The sequence below is a fragment of the Vulpes vulpes genome, chromosome 2 (assembly GCF_048418805.1).
Source record: "Vulpes vulpes isolate BD-2025 chromosome 2, VulVul3, whole genome shotgun sequence".
NCBI lineage: Eukaryota > Metazoa > Chordata > Mammalia > Carnivora > Canidae > Vulpes > Vulpes vulpes.
Window position 1 is genome coordinate 12,399,578 of NC_132781.1, and position 17,942 is coordinate 12,417,519.

At 35.1% G+C, this 17,942-nt stretch overlaps 1 protein-coding gene across 12 annotated transcripts in view; it reads right to left on the reverse strand.

Annotated features, from left to right (window-relative positions):
* CEP112 (centrosomal protein 112) overlaps positions 1 to 17,942 on the reverse strand; it is a 397,262-nt gene that overhangs the window by 289,938 nt on the left and 89,382 nt on the right. For 10 of the 12 annotated variants that reach the window (XM_072746768.1, XM_025999623.2, XM_025999624.2 and 7 more), the window contains 4 exons: positions 8,744 to 8,898; positions 8,306 to 8,435; positions 7,416 to 7,508; positions 6,611 to 6,670 (listed from right to left, as the gene is read on the reverse strand). In XM_072746768.1, the coding sequence (XP_072602869.1) occupies positions 6,611 to 6,670; positions 7,416 to 7,508; positions 8,306 to 8,435; positions 8,744 to 8,898 (438 nt within the window). The remainder of the gene's footprint in view (positions 1 to 6,610; positions 6,671 to 7,415; positions 7,509 to 8,305; positions 8,436 to 8,743; positions 8,899 to 17,942) is intronic. The other 2 variants (XM_072746763.1, XM_025999625.2) reach the window with 1 other exon arrangement.

A 17,942-nucleotide genomic window follows, 5' to 3' on the forward strand; every position in this document is an offset into this window, starting at 1 on the left:
GGGGAAAAGGGGCGGGGAAAGGGAGAAGCAGACCCCTGCTGAGCATAGAGCCCATGTAGGGCTCGATCCCAGGACACTGGGATCATGACCTGAGCCAAGGCAGATGCTTAACTGAGTCACCCAGGCACCCCTGGAAACATGTTTTTATATCAGTTAAATCCTTTCTTGAAATATCTTAAGCAAAAAACCAAACACCAACTAAATAAAAACACAAAGAAAAGTTGGAGTAGAAGATGGGGGAATGACAGTTGAGAAGAAAGTTAACATCTCCACATTAATATTTCTATTGTTTACACATGCTCCCCTATCCTTCTGTTTTAAGCTACCTCTGTTAATTAATTTTAAGTCTCCTATAAATATCACACAGATCTGGCTTTTGACCTAAATTATACATTTTCTTTTACTAGGGGAGATTATTGAATCTATTCCTATCACTACAATATTCTTATTTACACAATTTTTCTTTACGCTCTGATTTTTTATGTTCCTTTTTTATACAGCTTTTTGTTGTTGTTCCAAACTTCTCTAAAGTTCTGATAGATTGACATAGATACAGTCTTTAATTTCACCAGTGATACTATAAACATTTCACAATTATTTTTAACGTGTACTTCTCTAATAGTCAACAAGCAAAAAACTAATTTCTGTGTCCTATTTTTGTTAAATAATAGCTTAGCACATTTACCTCTTCTCCCATCCATTTTGTTTTTTTAAATAATCTGATTAATTTGATCCAGTCATTTTCACATTTTTTAACTACACATCTCTTCTCTCAAGATATTTTTCTGACATCTGCATTATTTTATATCATGTACACAATAAACATTTAAATTAAATTCAACTATTAACTAAAAAATTTTAGTTAACTGTGGCATTCAGCACATTTCTCTTTTTATTCTTAATTTTTTGTTTTATTTGATTCAATGTTTTGCTTATCCTTAGGGGGATGAAAGTACATTTAATAGCAATTTTATTTTCAAAAGGAATATCTCAGTGATCTCTCTCTGAGACTTTACACATCCACGAAGGTCAGCTGTTGTCTTTGCACACGAAGGAAAAGTGTGCATATGAGATTATCGAGTCACATTTTGGCCAAACAACAGAACATGTGTCACTCTGCTGTCTTAAGACATTTCGATTTGCAACCAAGGAAACTAAACTGACCTGACCTTTACCCCTTCTCACTCCAGCCTGAAGACTTATAAAACCACTCTCTGTACTGAGGCTCTCTTTGATGGTTTTTATCTGATAGAGGGTGAATCTTCTTAGTCTGTATCCACAGGCCTTCCAAAAAGTTCTTTCCTACCTATCTTTCTGTGTGAATTGATTCTGAGCCCCCTTCAGCAATACCGATTGCTGTCTGCTAATTTTCTGTTTTCAGCGGTCGTATCTGATCTCTGCAGTCCTCTGCAGTCTGCAGCATGGTGGTCTGTCCTCCACATCACTAGCTGGGCACCTGTCAGCAGTGGCTCTCCCCTTGCCAGCTGCCACAGGGACGTCAGCTCCGCGGTGGTGTCTCCAGGTTCTTCACACTCTTCACATGGCAATTACCTCCACTTTCTCTCCATCCTGTTCCTCCTTCCTAGACATTGCATCTCCCGGTAATCTATGGATGAAGCTTTTTGATGCTCTCTTTTGGGGTAAAGGAGAGAGCACACTCCTTCCTTTGCTCTGCATGGTTTTGCCACAGACCCCAGGATGGCTCTATACTAACTTGTAAACAGCACATTATTGTTCAGATTTGGTGCTTGAGCAAGAATGCAGGGCCCCTGGCTCACTTCCTTCATGTGTCTGCTCGTAGGGCCTCCCACACGGGGCTGCAGCTCTGGCCTGGGACCCCAGGAGCCCCCCGGCCAGTGGAGAGAGGGGTTTCTCTCCACACCTCCTGGCCCAGTTCTGCAGGACTCTGAAGCCAGAGGCCACGTGGGGAAGGAACAAGGAGCTGCAGGTGAAATTACCAGCCACTCACAACATCTACATTACCCAGACTGTCCTGCCAATGCACAGCACTACCAGGATCTTACCCTCTGTTCCCTGCTAGGTTTCTTTGTTTCCGGGACTCAGAACTCTCTGCGTGAAAGCATAACTAAGGTTTACCTCTTTAAGTTAAAACTTTAAAAAATTACCCATCTTTAAGGAAAATCTATCTGAAATTACATGGTGATTATGAGTGCAAGCCCAGGAGTCAGACTGCATGAGTTTCCTCCCTCTTCCTCCATAAATTACTTAACACTGTGCCTCTGTTCCATCCCCTGAAAAAATAGGGTTAACAGTAACTATATTTTAAAAGTTGTCATGGGTTAATAATAGTGTTAAGGTAATAAATTACTCCATGTAAAGCTCTTAGGACGGTATTAGGAGCATAATAAACATTCCACAAATGTTAAAAATTATTACTATTATCTTCTTGGAGTGAACATACCTAAACATTTTATTGAAAAGTCCAGATCATTATGAAGACCCAAAGTGACAGTGAAGGCACAATACAGTAAATCCCTTATGTAGACTGGCTGCCCTTTCCGAAGACGGCTGCTGAGTTGCTAAGAATTGGAACTCTTGTAAAAGTGCTTTTTATCACTCTCTATTCAATCTTAACCTGTGTCAGGCTTGCAGCTGTGACTTCCTGATGCTGGTCAGTGTGCTAACACATGCACCTTGATCTGATTTATTGCCCCTAAAAGCACTGGAACCATTTCTGAAGCAGAAATGGGACTATATGAGGGGGAGAAGGAGAGACTTCCCTCTGTGGTAAACATACATGTGTTGATGCACAGACTTTTGACCTGAAGGGTCCTTAAAGCTAGAAGCTGTTTCTTCCTTTATTTCTATATCCCCAGCACCCAGCACAATACCTGGCCCACACAAGAATTGTTTGTTTATCTGTGACTAATTGAATATACTTGTGTGGTTAAGAGCCTTGTTGGATTTTATTTTTAGTTTTTACCTATATTCCAGATAGTTGCCATGATAAAGATAATGCTGTTAATCCTTGTTTTTTAATGTACTCAAGGCAATGGAGAATAATCTGACCTGATCTTGTAATCCTTTCCCTACTCTATATGGTTAATACCAAAAATGAATTTTAATAACTTGAATAATGAAAATACAAACCAGAAAGTCGAAGATACAGCATATATTCCCCAACATGAGGGTTTGTTGTAAATAATTGATTGAACTAGACATAAGCACAATTACTGAACATTAGTAAATGTATGTAAATATATGTAAAATGTATGTAAACATATGTAAAATATTATGAATATTTCCCTTGCAACCCAAGAATTTAAGTAATCAAGAAAGGAGTACTTATATAAATAAGAAAGAGATTCTGCTCTGCATAAGGACAAAGATCCACAATGGCAGACATCCCGGCCTAGGAAGGAGCAGTGAAATGCTGCTCACCTACATTATCGACTATCTGGCTAACTCCATCCTATCTCTAACTCAGCTTCCCTACAGGAGAAATGTGGGCACTGGACTACACAACTTCTTTCCATAAGTCCTTTCACAGAGCAATTGCACTGTTTAAAACTCCACTCAAGGCAAGAAAATCACGCCTGTAGTGGTTGGAAAATATTACATGATATTTTATGTGTAAAACTGAACACTTTAACTTATTTTAACCTAATTAAAAGAATTATAAGCGAATGCAAAACACTGGAATACTATTTTTGATGGTTTTGAACTCCAGCAGACTTTATATCTCATCTGTTACAAAGTTACATTAGAGAAATTATAAGCAGGTATTTTAATTCTAGCACATTTTAGAATATACATGCTCAACATCTGTCTTATGAACTTCTTTAGGTGAACAGCACCATCTTTCACTCTTTGGTGCCTGTTTGGAAAACAAGCAATAGGTTATTTGTAGGAGGCAGGTGTTTCCTTGCTAGTAAAATCATTTAGCCTAACCATTTCCTGATTTAACAGATTAGGACACTCCATCAAACAATGACATGTAGTTTTACTACCTATTATTTGTTTGATGTTCAAAGATCTTAAGAGCAGGCAATAGCCGCTGGAGATCAATAAAAACCATTAGATAATGTGTGTGTGCCTAAATTAGGGACAGCATTTGATGCTGTTTCTCTTACCTCAAAGACAACTTAGGATCCCTCATGCTGCTTTCTTATTGGTGTGAGGAAATAATGTCACTCAGATGGCATTTCCTCCTCCCAAGCAGATATTCCAAACTAAGTTTTCTACCAAAAGTTACTGAATGTGCACACCTGTAACACTGGCTCACAAAAAAAAACCTATACGACGCATTTAGCTACGGACTTCCACAGTCCAGGACTATGTCAGACCTATGTCAGCTCACTGCGCAGTCAAAAAGGATATTCCCTGAGGGGGGTACGAGGCATCCAATCTTCAAGGACTGAAATCACAGCAGGTTTAATAAAGAAAGAAGAACAGATGTCAATTTAAAAGGAAGAGATTGTGGAATTAATTGTAAAACAAAAAGTGACATGCTGAGCAACATTTTCTTCCAGTATAAATAGTGTTAGAACTAGAACATACGAGATGGAAACAATTGCGCTTATTTTTCTTTTTAAGACTGCTAGTATTTTAAACACTTCTTTACACTGAAAACAACATACTCTAACTAGTTACATTATTAAAAAGCTAAGGCCAACTGATACTTTGTAGAAAGGGAAAAGCTGTAGGTAGGATGCCTAACAAAAAGAATTTAGGTCCCTCCCTAAGTGAAATGGAACAGGAATGTGTGGAAGGTCCAGACAGGGACCAACTGAGCACTGACACTGTTTCTCAAGTGTGTCTGCCAGGCAGAGGGGCTGACCCAGAAACTTCCATGTCCTTTGTGGCTAACGGGCCAAGAAAAGGCAGTGGTAGCAGAAAGACGGTCTCTCCAGCTCTCTAATAGTCCTCAGGAGGGTTTACAGGAGTTTGGGATAGGGACACATTTGTTCACAATTAGTCAATGCAGGCCTTTCTCTTTGCTACCTGCCTCTCTCCCTATCTCACAGGTACCCAGATACCATCTCAGGAAGAGGGCTGACCACAGAGTTTAATGAAGCAGGAGGCCAAGAAGGTGTTCCTTAATGAACAGGAAGCCAGACATCTGCCCAAAGAATGAACAATGGACTAATAAGGACACCCAGAGGATGCCTTATACAGTGGGGATAAGGCTTATAATAACATATATCCTCTTTTTAGTAAGTAAAATATTTATGAAGCTGCATGGCTCAACAGTAAAAACTAAAAAAAAAAATCTTTATTTCAATGAAAGCAGTATTTCCCTCTCTTGTTCAGATATCATTTTGTAGACATGAAATATATTTAAGACCCTGTATTGAGAGTATATTAAAACAGCAGCAAAACAAAAACAAAAAACAAAAAAACTTTAGCACTAAGAAAATTATAATTTTAAAGGTCATGTATTCAGATCAACATGTCAGTAGAAATATTCACTCTTCCAAATGACATAGACATTCTTCCTAGACATTAAGCTCCTGGAAGGCAGTATCTGTGCTAATTCATCCTCAATCCTCTCCCCTATCCTAGCACCTCCTATGATATCCTGCCCAATGAAAGCACTTAATGAATATCTGCTGAGTGACTAAGATGAGATATACAAAGTGTTTTAAGAATGTTGTGCTACAGAGTGCATGGGTGGCTCAGTCGGTTAAGCAATCTGCTCTTGGTGGATTGCTCAGGTTGCTCACAATCAGCTCAGATTGTGAGCTAGCCCCGCGTTGGGCTTTGTCCACACTTAGCACAGAGTCTGCTTGGGACTCTTTCCCCCTCTTCCTCTGCCCCTTACTCCTGCTCTCTCTCTCTAAAGTAAATAAATCTTAAAAAAAAAAAAAACAACATGCTATAGAACTTGTTTAATTTTAATTCATATTGCGTGAAGGGTTAATGTTTTACTCATTTTCCATTAAGTGGGTATTTTACAAATAGATTGATTTGGTTAATATTACAACAGTAAATAATTACAAAAGTAACAATAAAATCTTTGTTATTTCAACTATTTTACCTTCCATGTCATATAGCAAACAACAAATTCAAAACTGAAGTATAAAAGTCACAAACCTATAGAACTCTGCATTTTATTGCCAAAGGTGTTAAAGTATGTCAATAAACCCCCAGTTATTACTGATAACAGGGATGCCGGCATATGCAGTAGAATTAGTCACTGTTCTAAATGACAAGAAACAATTATTAATGAAATTTTTAAGTAGTAGACAATTCTTTGTTTTATATTCTTTGATTAAATATTCAGCATTATGACATATATGATACAACAGAATACAAATAGCTCCCCTCAATTGTATCATATTTTTAAACTGGTAGAAAAAATATATAATTTCAAAGCATTATTATGTGAGTTTAACACCATAATATTCCTCATGCATTACATAATATACAAGGGGTGCTTTTACATTAATACAGTTCATAACCTAAAGAAGCCATTTATGAGCATGAAAAAATGAAGCAAAATTGGATCACTGGCTAGCTGAAATAAACTTAAGAAATTAATGATTTTTTAAGGCTAGAATGCATGGCTTCATAAAAACCAGCCCTCATTCTCAATTGCCTCATTGGCTACTTTAAATGTCTTACAGTGTCCCACAAAACATATTACCTTTTTCTCATAGGTGCGTTTTAAATGACTTTTCTCCATTTGAAACTTATTTTCTTGATCCTGTGAATAATAAATATTTACTTTTATTTGTACTTAGAGTTGCTACTAGAGTCAATACAATTTGTAATATAAGGAAATCAATCTACCTGATGACAAACTTTACGAAAGTTTTATATATTGTTATGAGACCCCTACCTGTCCAATCTTCTAAACTACAAATAGAAATAGGAGTAGCTTTATGTGAATGCAGAACACTAAACCTCAGTTATCTGAAGATATTACTACTCTCAAAAGGGCTTACTTTACAGTTTAAGAGAACCTTTCTGGCCCTTAGGACTAGGAGGTTACTTAAAAGTAATCAACTAACTCAGTATAGAAATAATACATTTGAAATGATATCATCTGTCAGTCTTTGGCAATTTTTGACCATGAGAGAAAGGGAAAGATCTAGAAGATGTGAGGGAGAAAGAGAAAATATGGAGACAGAGAGTAATTTAAAGGAAGGAAATTCTAAAATAATAAGAAGGAAATTATTCTAAAATAATAATGTATTTAAATAAGGTTTATTTTTTAAATGAATCTATAAATGACTATTCAATAAAATTATTATCCTTTATTCTCTATATCCCATTAGCAGCTACTTTTGTTAAAATAAATAAAATGAAAAATGATACAATGCAACAAAAGAAACAAATGGCTAGCATATCTGTGGGGTTTTTTCTTAATTGACTCTTATTGATAGACACGATCAAGAAAAGGAAAGGTGAGTCTGAGCCACTGCTCTGAATAAACATATAAGACTCACCCTCAGTTGTTGCTTTCTTTGAAGTTCTGATTCCTGGAGCTGCTGTTTTAATTGACAGATGTTCTGTTCTAGTTCTTTCATCATACCAGATGCCTACAAGAATTTTAAGAATAATGAAAAACAGTACCATCCTAGAACTTCTGGTTGAATAATTTACTTTTTTTTCCCCGATTAAACATTTAGTCGGGATTAAAATCATCTATAAATCTGAATGACAGTTTTTTTAGGTTTAAAAATTAATCTTTAAAGGCAAAATATAAATTCTGCCCAGTACTTAAAGTTACAAAAATATAATACTAATGTAAAGATAACAGGCTTACAGAAAATCTTCTAAATTTTAATTTTAAAAGAAATCCACTGGAATACTTAATTCATGAAATAGCAAGTAACTGACTACCTTAGAATTTGTAGCTATAGGATTCTCTTTGTGGAGAGTTTCAGTATCTGACACAAAAGTATGTGGGTGCCAGTAAGGGTGTCTATAGGCTCCTGTATGTATGTGTATGTGATGACAGGAAAACTAAACCATGACTAGATTTTAAAATAATAATAATAATGTATATAGTTACCCTAAAAAATGTATTATTAACACAATTGAGCATTTCTACTTGAATTTTTCTATGTTTCCTCCTTTAAAAAACTTTGATACTTAAAAGGATTAACTTATAGTAGAATTTAGTTTATTAAATATATTATGCTCTATATTAGACACATCATTTTCAGTATTTTAAATACCAATAATTCTTAAAATTTCAGTTATTTCAAGAATAAAGCAAAAAAGAGACTAATTTCAAATGCCAAATTGTTAGCTTCAACATGGCCATCTATGGCTCTGTGCTGAGTCAGGTAAATAACTACTTTGTATGGCTATATCTACTAGCATATAATACCTTAGAAGCGGAAAGAGCATGCTCCTTTTTCAGAAGGTTTATATCAGCATCATATTTGGTTTGTAATAGTTTAATGTTTTGTTCATAATCATTTACGAGATGATCTTTCTCTTTATGCAGTGTGTTGCGCCTAAAAGCAATGAGAATAAAATATACTTCCAATGCATTTAGAATATCTAAAATGAAATTTTTTAGTGAACCAAATTCAAATGCATTATCTTTCAATATATCCAGTAAGTATTCACATTTTAATCAACTGTTCTTAAACATTATGCTTCTTATATTAAATGGGACTTTAAAAATTAACAAATGGCAATATTTATGCTAGAAACTGCCCAAGGTTAAATGCACAGGAGTGATTAACTTTATAAATAACTTTTACAGTTAATATCAGTACTTTACAGCCACACCTGATTGATATCTGACTTTAGACAATACCTTGCCTTTACTTCTTGTAATTCACTACATGTTATCTGGTAACATCTTTCAAGTTCCAATTTTTCTTGAATTAATTTCTGTCTCTGTAAGTTACTGTTCTCCGCTTCTCCAGTCAGCTGCTGGACCCGGGACTCCAGTTCCTTGACCACCTGGTTCTGAAAGAATAGGTCAATGTTAGGAAAGCCTCTGACTGACTTTATAACATCTCTGTATCATTAAGTAGCCTGAAGAAAATATACCCTATTAGAGATAAGAACACAGAAATTAAATGTATCATAAATCATACTGGTAAAAATTAAACCAACCTCTAATTCAACAAAATCTTTAAAAAAAAAAAAAGAATGCTTTCTCCCATAAGAGTAAGACCATCATGCTCATGTGCTTTTAGCTATTCATTCATTTCATTCATTCAAAAAATATTTACTTACTGAATCTGATACTATTCCAGCATCTACGGACAAACCAGTAGAAAGATGAAGTCCTTATCCTCACAAAGGTTACGTTCTCTTTATGCAACTATAAATGTGTATTTGTTAGGTAAGTACTTGGCAATGTTCTTTAGGCTTCACTTGAAGTTCTAGAAACTTCTTAAAAATTTTATTTTAAAAAGTGATACCTATATTATCACATAAGTGTATAAAAATATTTTATCACATAGTTGCAGTATTAGTGAGTGAAACTGTTTCATATTTTTATTTACTTACCATTTTATCAAAAGCAGTGCATTTTCCAAAGTCTTCCAAAATCATCACATAATTAAATCATTCCCCTACTCTATGATGTTTAAGTTACTTTGAATTTTTCATCATTATAAAACTAGATCAAGGTGTTTATGACTAGGTACTTTATCTAAAATTAGGGTAAGCAGGCATTAGCTGATAGGACAATTGATTTTCATTTTAACAATTACACTCCCAGTAAGTGTGAGCAATTAGAAAAGGTTAGGATGATGTTCCAATCAATTGGTATCCTTTTATGCTCATTCTAAGATAAACATTTAAAATAAAGTTTAAGCATCAAAGAATATTACAACCCTAACATTCTTTATTCATTCCATCCTTTCTTCATTATAATATGAATTTAGATATATAATTTAAATTTTGGAAGCAACAACTTCTGAATTTGAGAAAGGAAAATAATTACATCTAATGCAAAAACATGATATATAGGTAGGGTATACAGAAAATACATACAATTCCTAGCCTAGAGTCTGACACATATCAGATGCTCAGATTTCTTCTCCATGGATCCTATTCATTCTGCCTCATTATTAATGATCCCTCGGCTTTGGAAGTTCCTTTTAGAAGACAGCTCAATTTTCCAATACATATTCTAAACTCTCCTTGTTTCCTAAATATTGATTGACTGGAAGAAACAAAGAAAAAAATACATCCTTGGCCTTCCAATTTTAAATGGCAGAATAAAAATGATTTTTATTCTCTCTCCTCTTTGGAAATGACCCAAAAGAGACAAGATATACTAGAAACAGAAATGAAACTCTGTCTTAATAAATCTTAGGAATTTCTAGCTCTGCGTAGGAAGGAGAAGCTTGCTGCAGATCACACTTGCACTGAGAACAACTGAAAAACCCAAAAGACACTAAGAGAAAATCAATTTGAAAGCATGAGAGAACCTCCAAGGCAGCTAGGAGGTTAAGCCAGCTTAAGAGGGCCAGAAAAAAACTTCAGGGAGATGAGACAACATTCCATAAGCTGCTTTTACCTCTGAGGCATTCTGCAGTCTCGGCAAATGAGGATGAGGAAAAGCAGTAGAGCAGGGGGTGGCCTTGGCAGCCAGGACTTGAGGAACCAAGATCCCTGAGAGAAGGGGGGCACTACACAAGCAGTCTTCTCTTTAAGGAATTTGCCAAATTCCTAACATTTACAGGGCAGACAGGTAAGAAACCCAGAGAAAATGTTCTGAAATGCAGACTAGAGTTTTCAGCAGTGTCACTTCATCAGAGACTTTCACCTTCAACTGTGTAGAAGGCCTCACCAGAAGTAGGACTGAATCAGAAGTAAACCAAGGACTACAACCTAGCCTTGAGTTACCTTGGTCCCTGAATGAGTCAAGGGGGAGCTGTCACTACACCAGATGCCTCTCAAACGTTAGGGTGGCAGCTCTCTGGAGGAAGATACCATCATCCAGAGCACTTATTATCTTTCATACACAATGTCTAGCATTCAATCAGAAAACACCAGGCATGTAAAAAATCAGAATCAAAAGGGAAAAAAACAGAAATCAACATGTAGAATGGCCTAGATACTGAAATTTAAAAATCTATCAGGAATATGTTACATAACTCAAAATACATGAGGAAGGTCTGCAAAATGAAATGATTACATAGAATTGCAGGAATATTCCAAAAAAGCACAACCCATGGCTGGAGATCTTAGAAAATATCATCAGAACATAGCTATCCAAACTAAGTGGGATGCAAATAATCTGTTGTTTAGTTCAGCAATAACTTATATACAAGTTGTGACTATAGCATCTCTGAACATAATGTGGCATGAAAGAATAAACAGGAAAGTCTGGGCTCGGTGAAAAATCACAGAAAGCCACATCCACAGGAAGCAAATTATGACTGAGGTCAATTCAGGGAAATAAACAACAGTAAGAAGACTTACAATGCCTGTAGAAAGAATAATAAATGCAACAGAACTCACTCATATATACTCCTACAGAGTAAGACAGTTATTGATTTTATTATTTTTTATTATTATTTTATTCTTATTATGTATTTTTAAGGCATTTTCCTAACACTCATGGTATCTTACATAAAATAGACCCAAAGTAAATAAAATAAATTTAAGGGAAAGCATATAGACAAAAATTGAAATACCTTAAGGACAATAATATTTAGGCAAAGTAACCATTTTTTAAACTGAATACAAAGAAGTGGAAAGAATACAAATAACAGAAGCCTCAAAATGGGGTAAAAAGTCATGCGGGGAAAAAAGATGCCATCAAATCATTACTCTGCAGGTTGTGACAGTGTAGAGGGGAATTCCAGGTAGGGAATAATAGGATCAAGGAACAACAAGTAACTGTATAGTTAATGACAAAGAGATTACCTTGTGTGCAAAGAATACCTTCCCATATTGTGAATTCAAAGGTGGCGCTCGAAAGAGGGGGCTGCATTTCCTGAATGGGCATGGCTTATAAGCAGAACTTATAACAGGCATTAGATTAGTAATTAAAGTTCTCAATCATGGGTAAATGGGACAAACTGCATTTATGGGATACAGAACAAGAGGAGACAGGGAAAGCAACTAGCAGGTTACTAGAAGGGTCTTAGAATGAGGCAACAATGGCCTGAACTCAAGTGGTAGCTGTGGAAACAGAAGGGAAGAGAGAAGATCCAAGAAAATGTTTGGAGTAGTAAATAATAGTATGATTAAGTAAAAGACCAAGTAAAGGAGATGACAAATGGCAAGAATTATAAATCTTCCAGGCTCAAAATTTAATATGCCAAGAGTATTATAGCACAGGGAATTAAGAGAAAGCTCAGCAAAGAGTTCTGCTTTGGTAGGAAATAAAAACAGGATTTTCAACAAGTTACATATTAGGCAATTATAAAATAACCAATGGGCCTTCGGTTAGGCAAATGATAGAATAAGACAGCAGGACTGGAGACACAAATGTTGGAATCTTACACACAAACATTTGAAATCCGATAGGAGCTAAAAATTAGAAAGGGTAACTCAGTAACTATGTAGAGTAGCAAAAAAAGTGACATATTTTATCTTATGTCTTAAATTTATTGAAATATGCCAAAAGATATACAAATTCTAAGTATACGTTTTAATAGCTATTTACAAATTGAAAATATCCATGAGCCACTACAAGATGTAAACATGAGCAGCCATTCTGAAGCCTTATTGTCATCCTCTCCACAAAGGCAATCACTACTCTGACTTCCATCACAAAAAAATTAACTTTGGTTTTGTAGAGTTTCCTATAAATGGAATCATAGAGTACTCTTTTGGGTCAGGCTCCATCATGCATATTGTATATCTAAAAGATTCATCCATGTGATGAGGTATAGTGTAATTAAAACATTTTCATTGCTATATATAGCTCTTCCTTGTGTAAATATACACAAAATAATTTATCCATTTTATTGATGGGTTGTTTTCAGTGTCTGGCTATTAAAAATAATGTATATAGTAACTTCCACAAATATTTTACAGTACATATTTATGCACTGATTTGTTTTGGTTATACTTCCTGTAGTGAATTTGCAAATGATTTGAGTCACAATTGATTTGAAAACTATGTCTGCAAAACTCTCTAAGTGAATATTTATTCATCATTGCCAAAAACTGGACATAAACTAGATGCACTTCAATAGATAAATGGATAAACAAACAATGGTACATCCATATAACTGAATGTTATTCAGCAATAAAAAGAAATGAGCTTTTAAGCCACAAAAACACATGAAGAATCCTTAAATGTATAATTGCTTCGTGAAAGAAATCAGTCTAAAAAGGATACATACTGTATGATTCTAATTACATAACATTTTGAAAAAGACAAACTATGCAAACAGTAAAAAAAAGATCAGTGGTTCCCAGGGATTCTAGGGAGAAGGGCTAGGGATGCAAAGACTACAGCACAGATGATTTTTTAGAACAGTGAAAATATGTATGACATTATAATGATGGATACATGAGAAGATTTATTGTCAAAGCACATGGAATTTTAAAGCACAAAAAAAATGAACCCTATGTTATGCAAAGTTAAAAAATAATTTAGAAATTTGGGAATCTCAGAGAAAAATACAGGCTATGACAAGAGTATCTGGTTATAGCACAAATATATGAAAAACACTCATTGAAGGGATGGGGGAAAGGTGACAGTCTAAGCAATTTTAAAATGAGTGGAAATTGTAAGACCAAAAGCAAAAAGTAACTGCTCATAAGCACTATACTCAAAGTTGGTTCCTACAGGGGTATGGATTAATAATTCTGATACTGGTATACATGTATACTGGAATTCAACAGTTAGGTAACAATTAAGGAAGGTGGTGGAAGCCAAATTTCCACTGTTGGATTGGGAATTTACAGATACACATTGGAAAAAGGCTAGAACATTGCATGTGGTAATTTATTAGAGTTACAGACATCAGTAAGAAATTATGCTTAGCTTAATATACATACAGACGGTTACATATAGAAATGTTTATAGCAATGCATGTGTACACAGTTTAGTATATGCACATATGCTCTCTTGCTCCATCAGGTAAAAGAGAATAAAAGAAAAGACACCCCATCAGTAATGAGCACACCTAGCATACAGTTCTTGGTTTCTAATATCTTCTTCACAGTATCCACATTGATGGGGATATGACAAAGGGGCACAGGAGCCCCGTGAAAGACCTCCCAATGGCTAAAGCTGGAGCAATTTGAGCAAAAAAATGAAGGAATATTGGATTATAACCCAGAGTATAAGATAAATAATATCCATAAGTCCATACTGATATAAATAAAAGATTCAACACATGAATAAATGAGAAAGAAGAGACAAATCTCCCATGCAGAAAAACTTCAAACAATTTATATAGATATTCCATCCTCAAGTATGAAGAGCATAACTCCCTGCTTCTTAAGCATGGACTGCACATAGTAACTTTCTTCCTTGGAGGACAGTATGGAAAGGTGGGAGTAACTTTATGGTGAAAACCCTAACAAACACGACCTCAACCAGGTGATCAAGATTAATATCAAAAGTGATGCCACTGGGGTGCCTAGGTGGCTCAGTCAGCTAAGCGTCCTACTCTTGACTTTGGCTCAGGTCATGATCTTGGGGTCATGAGACCCAAGTACCAAGTTGGGCTCCATGTCCAGCACTGAATCTGCTTGTTCCCATCCCTCCCCCTGATTGCACATGGTCTTATTCTCTTTCTCTCTCTCAAATAAAATCTTTTCTTTTTAAAGTAATGTCATTAATTTCACATACTACTAATATGATGTGATGAAAACATTACACCTGTGGGATCCTACTGCTTCAACCCGTAACCCCAGTCTAATCATATGAAAAACATGAGACAAAATCCAATAGAGGAGCATTCTACAACATGCCTGACCCACATTCCTCAAAAATATTGAGATCATGAAAAACAAGGAAATTCTGAGAAACTGCCACAACCAAGAGTAAACTAGGGAGATGTAACAACTAAATGTAATGTGACATCCTGCATGAGATCCCGGACAACAGGACATTACATAAAAATTAAGGAAAACTGAATAAACTAGGGAGTTTAGATAATAATACTCAGTACTGATTGATTTGTTGTAACAAGTGGGCCAAAAGAATGGAAGATGTTAATAAAGGGAACCGAGTATGGCATATATGGAAACTATGTACTATCTTCTCAAATTTTCTGTAAATTTAATACTGTTTTAAAAAAATTAGATCTGCTTTTTAAAAATCGTCATTTAACTCAAAATGATGAACTGGGGTTTGGGGGTTTCTTTATAATTATGAGGCTGGGAGAAGAAATGCTGGTGGCAACTACAAAAGGTCATCTCAGAGAGGAGATGAGTTGCTCCATGAATTATCACATGTCCCTACTAACAACAGTTAATAATGGCTAATAAAATTCTCAGATGTCTAAGGCCCTTTGATATTCTTTAAGGTTGAGGCTTTTAGCCTTGATACAGGTACATGAACACAATTCAGAGTGTCAGGAAATTAGAATGGAAAAGAAAGTATCATCTTAATTTTCACTACTTTAACTGACCTTCAGCATTTCTCTTCACCTAAGAATATAGTCAACAAACCAAAGTAGTATTTAGCAACACCTATGACTAACAGAAATCATAGATATTTGTATAGTCCATCATAGCTGAAGATAATCATAGCTGAAGATAATAAATATTGTTTATCTTCATCCTTATTCAAAAGTTACAATAATTATTAGGCCCACTTTTAAATCTTGATATTTATTGCATTAGTTTAGAAACATATATATTACTTTATCATGACTTTGACTTACTAGTATTTCCATAACTGTAATTCAATAAAATCTCTTCTCCTTGTAATCTTAACATTTTATTAAATTTAAAAATATTTTTCTGAGAAGGACTACATAGACTTCACAAGATTGCCAGCAGGATCCATTATACAGGAAAAAGTAAAGAATTCCACTAACAGAGCCTAAAATCTCAACAAAGCCATCCACAGACTTCCAGTGTGTCTAAGTGCTGATATGAATAGAACCCTATATTTTACAGCTGTCACCTTCCCAAGCATCTGGTAATTTTGCTATAATTTTCACATTTATAAGTTCTAATATCTTATTTTAAAAATTCACTGTTTACATGTTTTATGAATTTCACACATGAAAATCCTTGCCAATATCAAAGGACATAAGTCTAATAATCTATATAAGTCATCTGCTTAAAACAAATGGCAATTAAAAAAAACAAGACTCAACAAAAAAAGAAAGAAAGAAAGAAAGAAAAGAAAGAAAAGAAAAGAAAAGAAAGAAAAGAAAAGAAAAGAAAAGGAAAAGAAAAGAAAAGAAAAGAAAAGAAAAGAAAAGAAAAGAAAAGAAAAAAGCCTGAAAGAACAAACAGAGAAACTAATTCTCAGTGACAGTCCCGTCTTTCATCTTAAGCCATGCCTTGAACTCTATCTTATTTAATTATTAAATCAGGAGCTGCTCAGCAAGATCTGTCTAGTTTTGATGATTCTTAAATTCAATCCTGCTGACAGACTCTGTCCATTTTTCTCTATATTTACTGTTACCTAATGACAAGGTTTGAATGCTAATTTTTAACTTCAACTTTCATTAAAAATAGAATGAAGTTTCCCTGACAATAACCACTTAGCTCCAAAGCATCACTTTTCTTTACATCCCAAATGTATAAAAACTAAAAATTCCACTGTGAAAAATATTGCTCTTATATTACTTAATAAAATATAACTACATAGTCAACGTTTTAGGCAATCAATATGTTTCACAAATTTCAACTTACAAAATTAAGATGTTTAATTCATGTTTGCAAAAATTTAGCATGCTAAGATGACAAAAAATGTATTTCAGATACAAGTTTGGTGTTTGTTCGTGACTTTGAATGCATCGTTATACTGATTATCCAGAAAATAAATTCTTGATTTTATTTTTTACCCCAATAAACCTGATCCACCTCCAGCATTGCACTGAACAGCATCATCATTTGCCTGCTGATACCTATGTCCATGCCAGCCCCTTTCTTATCTAGAGTATAAAAATTAGCTTCCTAATCGGTCTCCCTGCTCCCATTCTTGGGCCTTACACTTCTTTCTCTGCACAGGGCCGGAGAGACATGCTTAAAATATTAGTCAGATGGAATCACCTCCTTGTGCTCAACCCATTAAAAATTCAATACAAATATATTTAAAATTCACTGAATTGTACACTTTAAAATAATTCTGTAATATATAAATTATACCTCAGTAAAGCTGTTTAAAAAACAAAAAAAAACAACAACCACAACAAATGAAGAATCAGTTAGAACCATCTATACAGCTTTGTCTGATTTGTGCCCTATCTGCTTTTCCTGCCACTCCCCCTTCTGCTCCCACTGCTCGGTCTACACTGCCCCCTTGCTGTTTTCAGAACATGCCCAACACATCCCAGTGTTCGGATCTTTGCACTGGCTGTTCCTTTTGCCTGAAATGCTGTTCCCAGATAATCACATGGCTCCCTCCAATACTTCCTTGGATCTCTCTGTAAACACCCCACCTTCAGAAAGACTTTCCGTGACTGCCTTACCTGTGGTAGCACCTCTTCTATCCTATCCCCTTACACCAGTGCAGCTCAGCCTATTTTTTTCTTTTAATTTTGCCCCCTTAATAAGGAGACTCTTTAGATATATTTTCTTTTAATTGTTCCCTACCATGAAATTTTAATACCGCAGACTTACCATTTATAAACTGTGTCCAATGGAGGTTCACAAACCATTATAATATCTAAAGCTTTTTATCCCAACAACCAATCTCACCCTCTTGAGGACAAAATCACCCCCATTTACAAAGTGTGTCTTACATTGAATTCTTTTTCATCCGAGCACTTAACACCTCTGGACATTTATATTTCTTTATTGGCTGTCACTTCCACAAAAATGTGAGCACTGTGGATAGGACTTTTTGGTCACCACTACAGCTCCAAGTATCCACTATAATGCCTGGAATGTTTTTGTAA